At 37.2% G+C, this 17,997-nt stretch overlaps 1 protein-coding gene across 1 annotated transcript in view; it reads right to left on the bottom strand.

Annotated features, from left to right (window-relative positions):
* LOC306859958 (plexin-B1-like) overlaps positions 1-17,997 on the bottom strand; it is a 98,081-nt gene that overhangs the window by 15,325 nt on the left and 64,759 nt on the right. The window contains exons 8-18 of the mRNA XM_079401390.1: positions 11,376-11,532; positions 10,086-10,194; positions 9,365-9,473; positions 7,626-8,306; positions 6,177-6,311; positions 5,304-5,426; positions 4,140-4,233; positions 3,898-4,064; positions 2,225-2,376; positions 1,948-2,053; positions 285-421 (exon numbers count right to left, since the gene is read on the bottom strand). Coding sequence (XP_079257516.1) covers positions 285-421; positions 1,948-2,053; positions 2,225-2,376; positions 3,898-4,064; positions 4,140-4,233; positions 5,304-5,426; positions 6,177-6,311; positions 7,626-8,306; positions 9,365-9,473; positions 10,086-10,194; positions 11,376-11,532 — 1,970 coding nt within the window. The remainder of the gene's footprint in view (positions 1-284; positions 422-1,947; positions 2,054-2,224; positions 2,377-3,897; positions 4,065-4,139; positions 4,234-5,303; positions 5,427-6,176; positions 6,312-7,625; positions 8,307-9,364; positions 9,474-10,085; positions 10,195-11,375; positions 11,533-17,997) is intronic.

Below are 17,997 nucleotides of genomic sequence, written 5' to 3'. Positions count from 1 at the left end.
CTCTAAACAATCTAACTTAGTGTCAGCAAATGTGAACAGTCCTAAAAGACAATAAATCCTATGTAATTCAGGAAGTAGATTATATTCATGAATTAATATATTTAGTACACAGCTCACAGTTTTAGATCTACAAAGACTTCCAGCGTTAACAGAAGGATGATGAATTATTTATAACATAATCAGCTGACATGATATGAGTTGTAGAGATGATATCATAACGAGATTAACTAATGACTTCTGTCTGACTGGACGGCCGTAGAGGACGATGCTCTACAGTCACTTACATGTAACATGGGACTCCACCAATCAGGATGCTGATCTCATTGGAACGGCCCGTCAGAAGGTTCCGTCCCGTGATGGTGAGTGATGTGCCTCCTGACATTGGGCCTTTCAGTGGAGACACTCCCAATAACACTGGGTCCTTGAGTTTAGGAAAACAGAACACGTGCACACACACACACACACACACACACACACACACACACACACACACACACACACACACGCACACACACATTACAAAACACTGCTCTATACATGTGTGCTGTTAAACCAATGAACTCATCCTGTTAGAGCCCTGAATAATACAGTAAAACTATATCTAAAAAAAATATATTTACATAACTGTATTGTATATGATTTTTACATTTAATAAAATATATTTTTAATACTTTAACACTTTCACTATACTTAAAGCATTTATGTATAATGCATTATAATGGGTTATTAAAGGTATAATGAATTATAAGTATTCATAATGTGCATTGGAATACACTATATCTTATCGTAAACTGAATATAAAATGCATACAATGAACTGTTAAATGTTAAAATGTATTAACTGTGGTTACAATTATTCATGAGATTGTACAATGCATTATAAGAGGCATTACAAGGCATATTTAATGCATTAAAACTACTTATATAATGCATTATGCAGAAAGGGTTGAAGTAAAGTGTTACCATTTTTTTTAAATCTTGTTTTAACCATAAAAGCTCATAATATTTCCTTTTGTTTCCTCCTTTTTTCCCTTTACATTGTGTGGTATTATTATCCTATTAACCTACACTCCTACACACCATTAAATAAAGCTTATCAAAGCCCCTGAATAATGCATAATATTTTGGATGTGCTTTCCAGTACAAATATCTAAAAATCATTCAAATTAGATACATTTACTTCATTAAATTGTATAAGATTTACACATTCATAAAAATATATTTAATAACATTTTTATAAATTCACTCCATTAGCAAATTGCTTTTAAATATCACTATATTTCATTTTTCAATTAAATTTTTTCCTTTTCCTCAATTTTTGTGGTATTAAAGCCCTGAAAATACAAAATATTTTGGTCTTGTTTTCCAGACAAAATATCTAAAAACATTTAAAATACTTTACACTTACTTTATTGAACTGTCTAAGACTTAAACATTAAAAAATATTTAATAATGTTTTGCATTTTCACTCCATCGACAAAATAGTTTTTATTTTTTAAGCATAAATCTCATCTTTCCTCATCCTATAAAATATTTGTCTTATTTTCCAGTAAAACCTAAAAATCCTTTTTAAAACAATATACATTTACATTATTGAATTGTATAAGACATATTTAGCTTTCATAATATTGCAAAATTTGAAGCATTAATCCAGAATAAATATTTCCTTTTTTAAAAATGTCTTTTAAAATGAAAATAAACGTTACAATATATACTCGGGAAACAAAGCTTAATACCTTTCACAATTTTGTAAAATAAATAAATAAATAACAATAATAAAGTTAAGTATGACAATACAAAAACACGGTTTAAGAAAATGTATTCTGCAGTGTAAAAGGTTGTTTTAACCTCCCTGCCTTTTAATAAAAACAGAATGAATTCCTTGCATGTTATTCATGCTTGCTAAACCATTTTTATCCCTTTAGTGGCCCGTTGGATTAATGGTTACCTGGTAACGGAAGCGCTGGGCAGATTGCCCGATTCCGCCGCCTCTAACCTGCACCGAGACATGGCCGCTCTGCTCCCCTGCACTCGCTGTGGTCTCACAAACAATACTAACAGGCACACAAAGAGACCTCCCATTAATCAGTGCACTGGGTCAATACTCTTCATCACACTGTGGAGTTGAATTGCCTGAAGCCAATTATACAGTGTCATTAATGAGTAGCAGTAATATCTATCTTACTCACATACTTTACAGTCTGATAGAGTGCTGTCTGATTTACCTGGAGGACACCTCGTATCTGTCGGGGATGACCGTGCAGGGGACTCCAGCTACAGTCACTGAGTGCTGGATGTCTTCAGCTCTCTGACCCAGATTAGAGCCAGACACTGTGAGCACTGTACCACCCTCCACTGGACCAGAAAGAGGCTCAATCTGCAATAAAACACAAAATCAGTCATGAAGCTACTCAGTGATGACAATTCCATAGATTTGTATTTAATTAGAGTCTCGAAACACTACACTATTGATCAAAACCAAGGCTACATTTATTAGATTAAAAGTTTATTTGATTTCACAGTAACGTTGTGAAATATTATTACAATTTAAAACATTTTAAATGTTTTCTATGAGACTATATTTTAAAATGCAATTTATTCCTGTGATCAAAGCTGAATTTTCAGCATCATTACTCCAGTCTTCAGTGTCACTTGATCCTTCAGAAATCATTCTAATATGCTGATTTGTTGTTCAAGAAACATTTCAGATTGCTATGTGAAAAACAGTTGTGCAGCTTAATATTTTTGTGGAAACCATGAAATCTTTTTTCTCACGATTCTTTGATGAACAGAAAGTTTAAAAGAGCAGAATTTATTTGAAATAGAAATCTTTACTGAACAATTTCACAAATCTCACTATATTTCCTTTAAATTCATGTGGTGTTATACCACTGATCTCATCCTATTAAAGCCCCAGAAAAATACTAATTAAAAATAATAATTTTGTCTTGTTTTACAGTAAAAAAAAAATCTAAACATCCTTTACACTTAAAACAATATACATTTACATTATTTGAATTGTATGAGACTTACAAATGATTATTATGTACTTTTAAAAAAATCTAATGGCAAGTTTTTTCTCGTTTGAACTTCCCTTTTAAAATTAAAAATAAATATTAAAATCTATACTTTAAAAACAATATTATTTCACATTATTTTCAGTTTTAAGAAAAATAATTTTGCAATATAAAAAGTTGCTTTTACAGCGTAAAATTCCTTGCATTTCATTAATTTTTGCTTAACCATTTTTATCTCTTTTAATGAACAAAGTTTAAAGCAACAGCATTTATTAAAATTATAAGTGTCATTACTGTTACCTTTGATCAATCTAATGCCTCCTTGGTAAATAAAAGTATTATTTACTTTCAATAAAACTATTTAATTTCCTTTAAATTTCCACCTAGCAACCACCAGAACACCTTAGCCTTATTGCAATGGCATGATGACCGACCATAACACCCTAGCAATATTACTCACATTTTCTTCAGTAAAAAGCTTGAGTTCAGTGATATAAGTGATTCAGTTAATCATGTCAGGTGTAATAATGTGATCTGTTATGCTATTGTACAAACAGAAAGGAAAGGCCAGCAACAGAAACCACAGCATACCTACATTTAAAAGGACAAGAGTCTCTCCTTCAAGGACAATAATGTTTGTATCAGGCAGTGAAGAAAAATTCTTTTAAAATGCAGTTTAGCCTGGCAGGATTATTCCAAGTTCTTAAAAGGACAGTTCACACAAAAATAAACAACTGAAGATCTTCTTTAATACAGAATACAGAATGAGGCCAAGGAGTTTATGACAGAATTTACATTTTTGGGTGAACTGCCACGTTAACAACACTAAGTATAATATTAATGGCTCACAAAAAGCACAAGTTAACAGACGAGTCCCTCACCGTGTGTATGTGAGGAGCAGGACAGGTCTGCTGGACGTGCTCGATGCAGGAGCTCCTATAGACGCAGCTGGAGCGAGACCCCTCACACCACACACACCCGTACTGCTGATCGGCCGTGTGACAGCGGCTGCAGTCGGACCGACCCACGGAGCAGTTATACAGCCGAACTGCACAGACAAATCAATCGTGAAACAAACAGAGTACAGCACATTCAAAACCTCAGCAAACAACGGGTAGCATACCATGCAGGTCTTCTGGATAATCCATCTGGAAAGAGTCCCTCCTCCTGACTGAGGTCATGCTCCTGTATTCCTCCACGGCAGCTGAGTAAGAGTACTTTGAAACCGAAATGCAATCACAATCACTTTAAATACAATAATAAAGCTTTACAGGCACTTTCAGAGTGTAACAGTTATTTATATGTAAGCCACAACCAGTTTTTTTGGATGATATATAATACCACCACAGAGTTATGCTAGCAATAATATTACTGTTAAATTACATTATAGTTAAATATAATAAAAGAAAACTGATTTTATTTCAGCTAGTTGCTAAGGCAACATTTCACATTTTATATAACGATGTACTAACATAAGTAAAAAAAAGAATTAATAAAAATAATATAAGCATAAAATTATATACATGTATTCTCACACACACACATATATATATATATATATATATATATATATATGTGTGTGTGTGTGTGTGTGTGTAAAACATATACTCCGCCCTCCAAAAGTTTGAAAGTTCCTAGAAACTCAATAGAAAAGTGGGGTTTTAGACAATATTGGCATGAATCCTTTTTAATTTGTGATAATTTTGCACTGATAAGGGACAACACAAACTACGAAAACATATTTTATTACATAAACAGTTTATACATAGAAAAAAGTAAAATTTTGGATTCATAAAAATATCCACCATTAGCAGCTATTACAGCTCTGCATAATCTGGGCATCTGAGCTGTCAGTTTATTCAAACATTGACTTTGAATTGGCAATAAATTGTAGAAGCTACAGTATTAAGGTGTGCTGACCCAAAAATCCTTTAAAAACCTGGGCCAAGTTTAAACCAGTAACCAGGCATCACAGCTGGCAAAGGGGCATGTCTGACTTTGACATGTATATATTGCCATTATTATGTTTTATTGCTGGTCTTCAATGATAATGTCAAGTTACTTTAATGTATTTGCACCAAAAAATTATAAGGATTTATGCTGTTATCATTCAAAACCACACTTTGCCAGGGGTGTTTCCAAACCTTTGGAGGGCAGTGTATACATATACATACATACTAATATATATATATATATATATATATATATATATATATATATATATATATACACATACATCCACATACACACATACATGCATACATATATTTATTTTTTGCTAGCAGACCTGGTGTAGCTGACAGGTAATGAAGAACAGAGATGGCTGAGTGTCGTCCACTTCCACAAAAGCGTCCACCACCACCGATCGGCCCTCAATCACCAACACACACTGGTAATCAAGATCTTTGTCCTTAAAACACACACAGATATATTATTTTTATGGCCTACATATTTTCAAATATTTCTTAAATACATCAGATAACATAACACCCAATTAATGCTATTCTTCTGAACTTTCCATTCATCAAAGATTCCCAAAAAAATAAAAAAAATAAGCTGCAAAACTATTTTTTTTAACATTGAGTATAATAAAATGCTGTTTTTGAGCATTAAATCAGCATATTAAAATGATTTCTTAAAGATCATGTGATACTGAAGACTGGTGTAATGATGCTGAAAATTCAGCTTTACCATCACAGAAGTACATTACATTTTATTAAATAAGTTCAAATAGAAAAAAGTATTTTCTTAAATTGTAATGTTTTTTTTACTGTATTTTTGATTTAAAAATCTAAAAAAACTTTTAAACGGTAATGCAAGTTTATACTAGTCTGCAGGGACTGCCAAAATTAGCGCTTCTACGTAGAACTATTCACATAAACATTCAAACCTATTCAGTTTATATTTTTTATAACCCTCAAGACTTTATAATGTTTCACTGAGAATGCTGTGCAGTTTCAATATCGTTGCACATCAGTCAATTAATGTGAGATGATTGGTTTCAGATTGACTCTCCCCTAAATATCCTGTAAAGAAACCGCAGTAGATTGTTGTGCTTGTCAGTCAGACAGACCCTTGTCTATGTGAGCATTACCAGACAATGTGCTCAGAGTCACAGTCTGATTGTGCTACACTATCAAGCCACAAGCCGTTGCGTTACCTGATAGAGGTGTAAGTTGCGTCCCAGCAGAGTGATCTTCCTCTCGACATTGACAGGTAGGAGGGAGCTGCCCTGGATGCCCTCCACACACGGACAGGCGTGAGAACCTCTGCTCACGAGTAAACTCTCCTCTTCCTGACCACACACAGATGGACAACACACTTCATTACACACACCAGTGCTCTGAAAGGAGCAGACGTGGAGTATCTCTCAGCTTCTGCTACTTTATGTATAATACATATAATAAGCAGAATGACAGCACAACAAAAGTGAGTTTGTTAGACAGAGATTTAATGAAAAAGAAAATGGACAAAAAAAAAGACACATGGGGAAGAGCCACCAGAAGCAAATTAAATGATTAAAGAAATGTTCTGGGTTCAATACAATGCAACAGTGTTCCTCCCACCTTCTGGAAGTATTTTTTCTATTAATTGTTCCCATAGAGATTTAAAAAATGTCTTTGTTAAAGAGTTATAAGTCATGAAACAAATCAATCAACTAAGAGGTGAATCACAACATTATAAACTTTGATTTGAATCAAAACAGTATTTGAAAATTGAACAAAAAGACAAAATGAGGTTTAATAAGGTAAAGAACTACAATCCCAATAAGCACTGTGAAGGACACCATGAAAATGATGGATGGATGGATACATTTATAGGCCTGTAAATTCATTCATACACATGGAAATAGTATATTTTACAATTATTGCAAATATTGAACTAGTTTGAGAGCATAGGGAGACTGACTATTACGTGATTTGTGGTGCTTCATGGGAGTGTGCGGGCACTGAAGTGCTCTTTTGGTTAAATTTGCTTGCTTCAATTCCCTGATTGGTGGAGAATTGTTGAAGAATTTCTGCTGCTAAACAAGATTTAAAAAATAACGAGGGCTGATGGTTTCAACAAAAGCATAGACCATTGGTTAAGCGTGATGATCATTGTAGCCAATCACAGCCATATCTGTTCAGGTGTTTAAGAATCCACTCAACAGTGCTCAAAATGCTTGCAGGAAATGCTGGTATCGTCACATTTGAAAATTTTCAATACTGACTGATACCGAAGACGATACTTTTGACAACACTGGTTTGTAATAACATGAGGGGTAAGTAAATGACAAATTTTTATTTTTTGGGGGGGGTGAACTGTCCATTTAAACTGCGAGACTGTTACTGTAACCCAGATTTTGGCTTGTTTTTACAAACTGATGATGGATGAGTCAAATTCATTTCTGTGAAAAATCAACATCATCATGAACCCAGAACATTGCTTTAATGTTGCGACATTAAATGACTTTAATATATAATTATGGTTGAATTAGTAATAGAGCAGAACCGCTTTCATCTATTTAATTATTTATCCCATCATTCACGCATGTAATTTACGCTTTAGGTATGTTCAATCTCCAGCATCTGCAGCGAGCAGAGTTGGCCCGAGGAACCACACTCACCAGGAGGAAAAGGTCAGCCGAGTCGGACTGGTAGACTGTGTCTGGAGCGAGGGGGAAATCGGATGAATCAGGCCCTGCCTCACCATCGCCAGAGGGGGCACTGGCTGACGACACAGGGACGCCCGTGTCTATAAGAGCATCTATATCCATCTCCGCCTGCGAGAGGGTGACCACTTCAGAGGAAGATGAGGGCAGCACTTCAATCAACGGTTCCATCGTCACCACTTCCCCAGCCCTCAACGCAGGCAGCGTCACTTCAGCGCCCTCTTCACGCGATGAAGGTCCCACCAGTTCTTCATAGGATTGCGGTGTCGGCGTTGACAGCAAACCTACCTGGATGCTCTCCTCCACCCAAGAAGCATTTTTGGAGAGGGTGGTGGTCTCTGTGATGGTATTGGTTGACTCTGCAGTGGCACTGGAGGGGTGCGTAGAGGTTGTAGCGTGGTTGGGGGTGGTGGGTGGAGGGTCGAGTGGGGTTGTGGTTTCCAGAGGTGTGGTGGTGGGGGCGGCGGTGGGCTCTGGAGTAGTGGGCGGGGTCATTGAAGGGGTAGTCATAACAAAGGCTTCGGTCGTTTTGGCAGCCTCAGTAGTCAAGAGGGTTGTTGTCGTGGGTGTGGAGGTGGTGTACGTGTGCGCGTCAAAGTCTTTTATTGTTTGAGGAGCAGATGTGGGGAGCGAAAACTTCAGACGAACACAGGACACAACAGAAAGAATGAGGGGAAAAATGAAATAAATGGCAACTTAAATTAATATAAACTCAAATCAATAAACAATGGTGCGGAATTAAAGGCATTATAAATCATAAAACACACAAGCAAGTGTTATGTGTACTGCCATTTAAAAGTATGGGGTTGGTAAGATTATTTTAAAGAAGTTTTGGTCACTAAGCTGCATTTATTTAATTAAAAAAATACAGGAAAATGAGTAACATTGAGAAATATTATTATAATTTAAAGTAACTGTTTTCTGTTTGGCTATATTTTAAAATGTAATTTATTCCTGTGATGCAAAGCTGAATTTTCAGCATCAATACTCCAGTCTTCAGTGTCACATGATCCTTCAGAAATCACTTAATATGCTGATTTGTAAACATCAATGTTAAAAACAATGGTTTTGCTTAATAATTTTGTGGAAACTGATACTTTTTTCACAAGATTCTTTGATGAATACAAAGTTCAAAAGAACAGCATTTATTTAATAGAAACCTTATGAAACATTAATGCATTCTTGCTGAAAAACTTTATATATTAGTTAAAAATATCTTACTGACTCCAAACTTTCAAATGGCAGTTTATATGAACCAAAAATGGTTATTCAAAGCAAAAAGGAGCAATAAAACACATACAGTGGGGTCTGAAAGTCTGAGACCACACTGAAAACTGTGATTTAAAACTTTAATTAATAGAAATAAATGTTTTGGGGAATAAAAAGAAAATAAATGACCAACTTAAATTTAAAAAGAAATTTTAAAGAAATATTTCACAATTTCATATTCTACTATTTCTAGTTCACTAATCAAATGAGTACACAGTAAGGGGACAAAATAAAAAAATAAACTTTCCACAATTTGTTATGCTGATAATTTTTTTTTACTACACATTAGCTAAAAAATATTTAAAATACTATTGTTTTAAAATATAAACATGCACTTTTACAGCTGGTCTCATACTTTTGGGCTCCACTATAACTGCACAGCATATCAAACTCACAGATAAGACCTCACAAGTTTGTAAACTTACATGCTGGTTGTAGATGATCGCACCACGGTCACACATGGACCGGTGAGTGCACACATGCTGGTGGATGCACCAGTTACATTTCCAGCGGCTGCTCACACAGCCCTTACACCTAAAAACACAGCAAGACAGAACATAATGGACCAAAAGTTTAGAAGTGACTGCATAAATTAAACCATCTACACCCCTCTGAGCATTTAGATGAAGACAGCAAAGCAGCCCACCATCCAAAATAGCTGAGCTCTAGAATTACACATGACTCCCCTAAACTCATCAAACAACACAGAGCTGAGTCCACAACTTTCCCACATCGCAAATCAAAACAGCATCAGGGAGAGCCGCCCCATCAGCGGCTGTCTGCAGGGGTGTATGGGTAAGGGAGGATGGTTAGGGCGGAGGATATGGCAGGGCTGTGGAATGGTGGAATGTGGGAAACAGCTGTTAAATCATCAGGGATGTGTTAGTGAGGTCCGGAGAGAGAGACAGCTGCCCTGCTCCTCTCACGCCTCTGGGACATTCTTCAACACATGGCCGGCGCTCACCAATGAATGTTTTAATATTGCTCTTGGATGATGATGGCATGACACTAAAAGTGGTTAAAACTTTTCCACTTTACAGTTTCATTTGTTAACATTAGATAACTTCATTCGTTAACACTGTCCTGTATGTTTGTGATTGCTTTATTCATGTGGCATTAAAACACAGGAGAGTCCATGTGACTTACGGCTTGGTGCCAGAGAGCTGCTGCACCACAGAACAGTCGTAGAAGGTGAAGTCTGCGAGAGCTACAGTGACCGTCCGAAAGCGCAGGGACAGCGTGACGGACACAGAATCTGTTATAGAGGACAAACATGAGAGGAGGCTGGGTCAAATGGATATTATGGCACTGGAACATCATAACCTTCAAAAAATAATCAGATGAAGTTAAATGCGCCATCCACAGCTTATTTCGCCTTTCATGAAATATCATTAACTTTTTCAGTTGAATGCTTCCATGGAAGAGTAATGATGTGGAAAAACCAACAGAGGAAGTGAAACCGGAACATGACTATTATAGAATTCCAGAGTGATGAACTACTGTTCAAATGTTTGGTTTTGGTAGGATTTTTCTGATGTTTCTGAAATAAGTCTCTTATGCTCACTAAGGCTGCATTTATTTGATGAAAAATATAATACAAATTGTAATATTGTGAAATATTATTATAATTTAAACAGACTGTTTTCTATTTTAATATATTTTAAAATGTAATTTATTCCTGTGATGCAAAGCTGAATTTTCAGCATCATTACTCAGTGTCACATGATCCTTCAGAAATCACTTTAATATGTGGATTTGCTGCTCAAGAAACATTTCTTATTATTATCAATGTTAAAAACAGTTGTGCTGCTTAATATTTTTGTTGAATCTTTGATACATGTTTTTCAGGATTATCTGATGAATTTTTGGCTGTTGTCGGCTGTTGGGGAGACATGAGGTATACATCATGTCTTTTCAGTGGGCTTATTTATTGACTCGATAGCGCCCATCCCCTCTCCGAGTCAAGCTTACAGCACCTGGTATTCCCAGGCGGTCTCCCATCCAAGTACTAACCAGGCCCAACCCTGCTTAGCTTCCGAGATCAGACGAGATCGGCGCACAGGGTGGTATGGCCGTAAGCAATTATTTGATAAATAGAAACTTCAAAAGAACAGAATTTATTTGAAACAGACATTTTTTGTAAAATTATAAATGTTTTTACAGTCACTTTTTGATGAATTAAAGCACTATTATTATTATTATTATTATATATTTATTTATTTTAAATATTATTGACCCCAAATTCTTTGAATGGTAATCACTCTAAACTGTGAGAAAATGTCACATTGACAATCATGGGAAAACACTGATTTCCTCACTCAAACATGGGTACACACACATTGCAAACAGTCTCTTACACATGTAAACCAGTTCCTTAAAGCAGAAAATGACTCAAACATGTCATGTCAAACATCATTAGCGTGTGGGTTGCCTTACCCTCTCCCTGTGGTACCGGTGGAAGTCTGTGGGCCTCAGGAGTGGCACAGGTGACTGTGGTGCCCTGGACCAAAGCAGCTGTTTCAGTGTCTTCAAAGAAACATGAGTACATGTCACCCTCTGACAGACTGGGCAAACCCAGGACATTCACAGCAATCTAAACACACACACACACAAAATAAAAATATTAACCATGGTTATAATCTCGCAATCATTGTCCAGTAACTCAAAACACATTTTTTGTTTCAATAAGCTTTATAGCTTTGATTAATTCATTAGAAAAGCACCCCTAAGGAAGAGTTAAATGAAAACTACAGTGATTGGGGAAAAAGCTTTTAAGCATCAAAAATGAGGCAAGATAATGTGTGAATTGTCCCATTAGTGAGTGCTGTGGCAGAGTCTGTTAGCTTAGAGACTAATTAGTTACTGTAGCTTGCTAACCATAAGCTAACTGAAAACACAAAGAAATAATTATTTAATTTGACCATTTATAGCTCTGAATATATATTATATGTGACCCTGGACCACAAAACCAGTTGTAATGCCTGATCAGGATACACACACATCTAGGTTCAACACATTCCTGATGCAAGGATGGATCAAAGCCCGCATTCCAGCTCAGGAAATTCACGTTTTGTCATTTCGAAAGAAAACAGAACCCCCCTTCCCGGAGCCTAAACTTTATTGGCGCCATACTCCCTTGACTTCATGCAGTAAATTCAAAGACATTTACGACCTAGCAACTATCAGTACATTCCTGAGAATGCGCGCCGTTTCTCTGTTGCGCCCCCCAAAACAGACAAAGGAATTCAACTGGACCATGTGCTAGTGAAACAAAGAGAGCCACACCCTGAAGGATTTTGTTTTAAAGAACAAAGTTAAACAAAATATACTCGAGAAAAGAAACAATATATATACCATACCTTTATAAACTTATATATTAAAGGATGTTTTGTTTGTGACATTTATAAGCTGTTGCATTATTTTAAATCTATGGTAAATCTGTTTCCAGAATTTATAATCTTCCTGAGTACTAGTTGTTCATTTTCACTTGATTAATATGTGTATTTAGAATTTAAGATCGTTTAATCAATGCCTTAACTACGAAATCGAATATAAAGGATATTTGTATTTTGGTGCCTGTTAAACGGCTAGTGTTTGGTCTCGGATGAAAGCTGATTTAATGAATAATAATATTGTGGTATGAATTAAATCTTATCTGTTTTTCATTAACGCCTATTTACAAGATGAATGGAAGTCTGCTGTTATAAGTTTTTATGTGATAAAATACTTGCGCAGATAATGTATGCAACACGCAGCTACGCAGGGCGGGGCTCTGCCGACAAAGACTCTTTCGATTGGACTACGCGCCAAAAAGGGCGGACCTAAATCAGCTCGCTTAAAACGGATGCACGCCCATGAAGCTCGCGGAGTTGGAGTTTGAAAACAACAGGAGGACACGCACGCCAGCGAGTCTCTCGTTCTGCTCACGCGGCAAGCGCTTCAGGCCATAACATCACGGCGAAGCAAAGCAACTAACACAAAGACTCAGTTAAACTTTCAAAGAACTTTAATCGTAAACATCATTACGTCAGAACGAGACAACCAACCACTGAAGAGTGCGCTAGTCACACGGCCGACCGAACAGCCAATCCGAACGCGGCCCGCAAAGAACTGAATTCACCAAAGGAAAGAGTCTCTTTGAACTGGAGAAAGCCTGAACTGAGTTCGATCAAAACAACTGAAAGACCAAGTAAGGCAAATCTCTTTATTGACTGAAACCGGGATATCTCTCCGCTGAGGGTAAAGATAAAATACTTCTTTGTCTATGAGTTTCCTCAGGTTGAAAAGCTAGCATTAAAACCTAAGTCTCTCTCTCTCTTCAGATATAAACAACTCGCTCCCATTTGTGTGTATGTTAATGTTGTGTTAGAATAGTGAATAAAACTTTGACTTTATTAAGAAATCTTTTGTCTGTGTTATGTGATTTAACATGTCGTAACTATTTGCCAATAGATCGCGTTTACCTACGCTCATGGGCTAACTTAGCTAACTCAATTTAGCTATTTGATTTATTTTAATCGTTGGCCACGAATGAAATAAACAACGTGTTAAAGATAACTGCTGTTATTAATGCTTGCTGGACAAGTCGTTAACAAGGCATAAGTTGTACATTCTGATTAATAACAATTAATCATATGAAGATCAACTCTTAAGAGTGATTCCCTAAAAGCTAAATAATAAAAATATATATATATGTAGGATTCATTCCCTACATTATTAATGGTGGAGAATGCGGGCATTAGTTTGATTTGAAAAATTCATAACATATTAAAAAAAAGTTGCGTTTTTCTATTTTTAACCGGAAAGAAATAGAGACACAGAGAGTCAAAGTTGGTTTCACTATTCTGTACTTACTTGTGGCAATGTGTTTGTGGAATGAAAGTGCAATGTGTATTTGTGTTGTTTAGAGATATAGCTTAAAACTGCAGTACGATTAAAAGATGTCCGTGAGACATGTAAGTCGCTCATAGCGCAGAAAAAGGAAGGAGAGAACCTAAGCGTGTTCCTTTTGTTATCTCTCATAAAGGCCTTGTTCATAGTGTTGATGGGAAGTGCGTGTCCCACTATTCGATTAACCTATGATTAATGAATCTCCCTTGGCATTAAACATTAACGTAGCTATTTAATATTTTCTGCCACTTGTAAATTCACTAAAGAAAGTGAAGTCAACGCGCGCCACTCAGAAGGAGTGGCCAGATCGCGTCTGTGAGGGAGTATTTTATTGGATCTGATTTTGATAGTGTGATAAAATTATCCACTGTGTTTTTCCTGTGAAGTCACGTGAAGTGACACAGAGAATCGGCCCGCCGTGGTCAAACTATTAGATTGATAATTAATCTGTGGGTTAATTTGATTCGGTCTAAATAAATTGAGATTGCAGTGCTAGAAAGAAACTAATCTAAAACAGTGCTGTTTGGCTGTTGAAACCTGAGATACCCTGAAACTCGGGGCGTCATGGTAACGGACTTACCCGGAAATGTTCTAGTGCGCACGCGCAGCCGCGAGCGCCATTTTGAAGCTATTGTAAACAAATAGCATAGCATTTGAAGCTAGTAGGTAGCATTAAAGCTTAGCCGAGCTGGTAGCAGTGAAGGCTAGCGAGTAGCACCTAGCATTTTGTGGGTTTGAATGCAGTGTGCTATGCAGTGTGTGTGTGTGTGTGTAAACGGTTAACTCTTTCACTGTTGAACCCTAACTCACTTCACGTGTTCACTTCTGAATGTTCACTCATTCCTCTCTCTTTTGTGCATCATTCATGCTATCTCTCCTCCCTTTTGAAAAGATTTTAACAAATACAGATGTCGATAAACTATTGTTAATTCTATAGGAATAGTTATATTCCAAAGCAGTTAATTTTATAGGAATAAAGGCATTTTATTCAGGATTGGTTTCCTCCCTTTGAGGTTAGACACAGTTAATGTCAGACCTTAACTTCATTCACCTTGATAAAAGGATAATTAATTCAATTGTAAGTGTGCTCATGATTTTGGGATAATCAGTGGATGAATCGCTATGAAATATTTGAAACTGATAATTTAATTTCATCCCAGATTTGAAATTAAACTCATTTGAAAATAATTTCAGCTCCGGATTCCATATAGACTGATTGAGATAATTATGTGTGCTCTGATAATTTAACAATAACATTAAGATCGTAGTTATTAACTATCAATGTGTTTGATTTTCAGGCCCTGAAAAAATTAAAATTTCCTTTTATAAATTGAGATTAATTTGTTCTGAAGGTTCTGATGACACAAGGAATTAGTAACCTGTCAAATTTAGGGATGTGGAAGTTGTAAATTAATTTCATAATTAATTACGAATTGGAAAATTCTAATTAATTTAATTAATTACAGTTCCTGTTTCATATTGGTTTCAGTTGCAATTGTGCTTGTAATTTTAATGACAAACCTCATTAAGATCTTGATACTTAACTGCAACTAGGAAGACTATTATAATATTTTAATATTATAATCAAATATATATCCCTCTGAAAAATTAATCTGAATCGATCCTATCAATTTTAATGATGACATCATGAAAAATTTAATTAGGAATCCCTATTTATAATTTGAAATTCTAAATTCAAATGGCAATTAAGTTTGTTCTGTCTACCTTATTCTCAATCCTTTAGTTACTTAATTAACACGGGAGTTAATTTAAATATACTTTTGCTTAGATCAAATAAGAACTTAGACTTCTAATTAGCCAAACCCTTAGGTGTATCGACTCAACAGCACCACCGTGTGGCCATACTTGTTATTAATCTTGATATTGGGAGTAAATTCTAAAGCTCATTTTTCTCTTTTCTCTCTGTCACTATCTTCTGATTTGACTACTGCTACTAGTTGCTGGGATTTTGCCTGAGGGAAATCATAGACAGAACTATAAAGCTATCAAGCAGGTATTTGGAAACTTGAGAACGGCATTTCAAATTGTTTTCATTTTTACCTTCCTCTTTGTGAAATCCTACCCCACTAGGCTGAAGCAGGTCAACGAAAAGGTAGGCGTCAGCGAGATTTCCAACACACACGAGGAACACGCTAACAGGCGTTGCGGTGTCAATCTTGCCATTACGGGACCAGGGCTGTAATTATTATTATTTTTCTTCACCCCGGAGAAAAATATTAGCAATCACAGACTTACAAAAAAAAAAAAAACATTTTCCTTTCACGATCCTCTGACTAAGAAGCAACCTTCTGATATCAGACTTAACAAAAAAAAGAAAAGGGAAATCTAATATCAGAAATATATATTTTGTTTGATTCCCTCTCCCTCATTTTGGCTTAACTTAACCTTCGCCCTTGAAAAAAAAAAAAGAGAAGGGCTTTCTTTTACAGAAAACGGTGCAGCATTCGATTATCACCCTGTTCCTCGCTCTTCTGGGATTCTTCATTTTCTTTATCTGTTCTCTAGCTGTTCTACCTGTGTGTGTGTGTGTGTGTGTGTGTTCAATTTCTCCCACAGAGGCAACGAATTAGAAGCACACACCCCCCCCCCAGAGGATCACAGTCACAGAGAACCACACTAGTACACACTCAACACTAGTACACACTCAACACTAGTATACACTCAACAGTGCATATCTACACTCCTTTGTTTGTGATTTGTTTTGTTTGGTTTCTTTTGTTTTGGTTTGTTTTGTTTTTCTCTTCAAGGTCTGTGTCAGTGCGGTTGGAAAACTTCCCTCACCCATCAGAACATGTCTCGCGCAACGGAACATGTCGGTCACTGGGAGGATCTGGAAACATGGCTAAGTGCTGCAACCGACAGCCTCCTGCCTAAAGCCGCTGAAACACTGAAACACCAGACACAAGACCAGCTAGATGAAAACATCACAAGTCTCATGGCACAAGACCCAAGTCAAAGCTACAGTCACAAAGAATTAGCCAAGATTACCGGCTCCTTAAGTCACACACTCATCGCGACCCTCAAGTTGAGCGACAAGAACGCTGCACAGCTCCAGCAGGAGTTGACACGCGCACAACGGCGCATCGAGCAGCTACAACTGGAAGCTCAGGAACGACGGGAAAAACCCGATGAGGTGAACCAAGGCGCTGAGGAGGAAATCAAAAGGCTAAAAGAAACCCTAGCAGCTACTAACAAAGAAATGCAACAAGTCAAGGCAGACTACGCTGATCGGTCCGAAAAGCTACAGTACGCGGAACAGCTGCTGGCGAAAGCAAAGGCCGACTTCAGGGACAAGAACGGCAGAATCAAAGCCCTTGAAGCTCACCTGTATGAGTCAAGAAACGAGGTTAGCCGTCTAACATATCAGCTAGACTATGTCAAAGAAGAAGCTGATAGTTTCCAAGAGGAACTCAAGCATGCTTATGAACTGCGCCGTGAGCCATCAAGGACACGAGACGCACCGACCTCACCCCTGCCAAGCAGGACTGGGTCACCTGTTCCTGGACTGACACGTGAGAAAAGGATGGAGGGCGTGGAACGGAAACCTTCACCACCCGCCTCTAGAGAACTTTACCTCACTCTACCTCAGCCAAAAGAATCTGCGGCAGCCAGCCACAGATCATCGCACGGCTTGGACCTAAAGGACCTCGACAAGCTCGCCAGGAATATTGGCAAATTCACTCCAAGTGTGCCAAACAGCCAAAATGTCCAAGCGTATCTCCAAGACATCGATTTCCATCTGGAAATGCGACCTAACGTTACGGACAAAGATAGACTCTATTTGCTCCGAACAACATCCAGCTCTGAAGTTCGCAGCTTCCTGGACAGGCAGCCTGCTTACACAAAGACTGATTACCAACTGCTCCGAGAAGCCCTCGTTAAAGAGTTCTCCGACCCTGAGTCCGATCAAGGCCTAGTGGCTGCCCTGGAGACAAGACAAGGACGTCACGAACCTCCTCAAGCCTACTACAGCCGACTCAGACGAGCATACTTTGGAACTCGTAACGAACCTGACATGGAAGATGAACTAAACTTCAAAACTCTCTTCCTAAGGAACCTTCACCCCGGCGTAAGCCACCATCTTGGCGTTCTCGCATGTCCACGAACAATGACTGTTCAACAGTTGCGAGACTTGGCGCAGAAAGCC

Source organism: Barbus barbus (assembly GCF_936440315.1).
Source record: "Barbus barbus genome assembly, chromosome: 40".
NCBI lineage: Eukaryota > Metazoa > Chordata > Actinopteri > Cypriniformes > Cyprinidae > Barbus > Barbus barbus.
The sequence above is the reverse complement of the archived record's forward strand: the minus strand, read 5'-3'. Positions and strand labels throughout refer to the sequence as shown.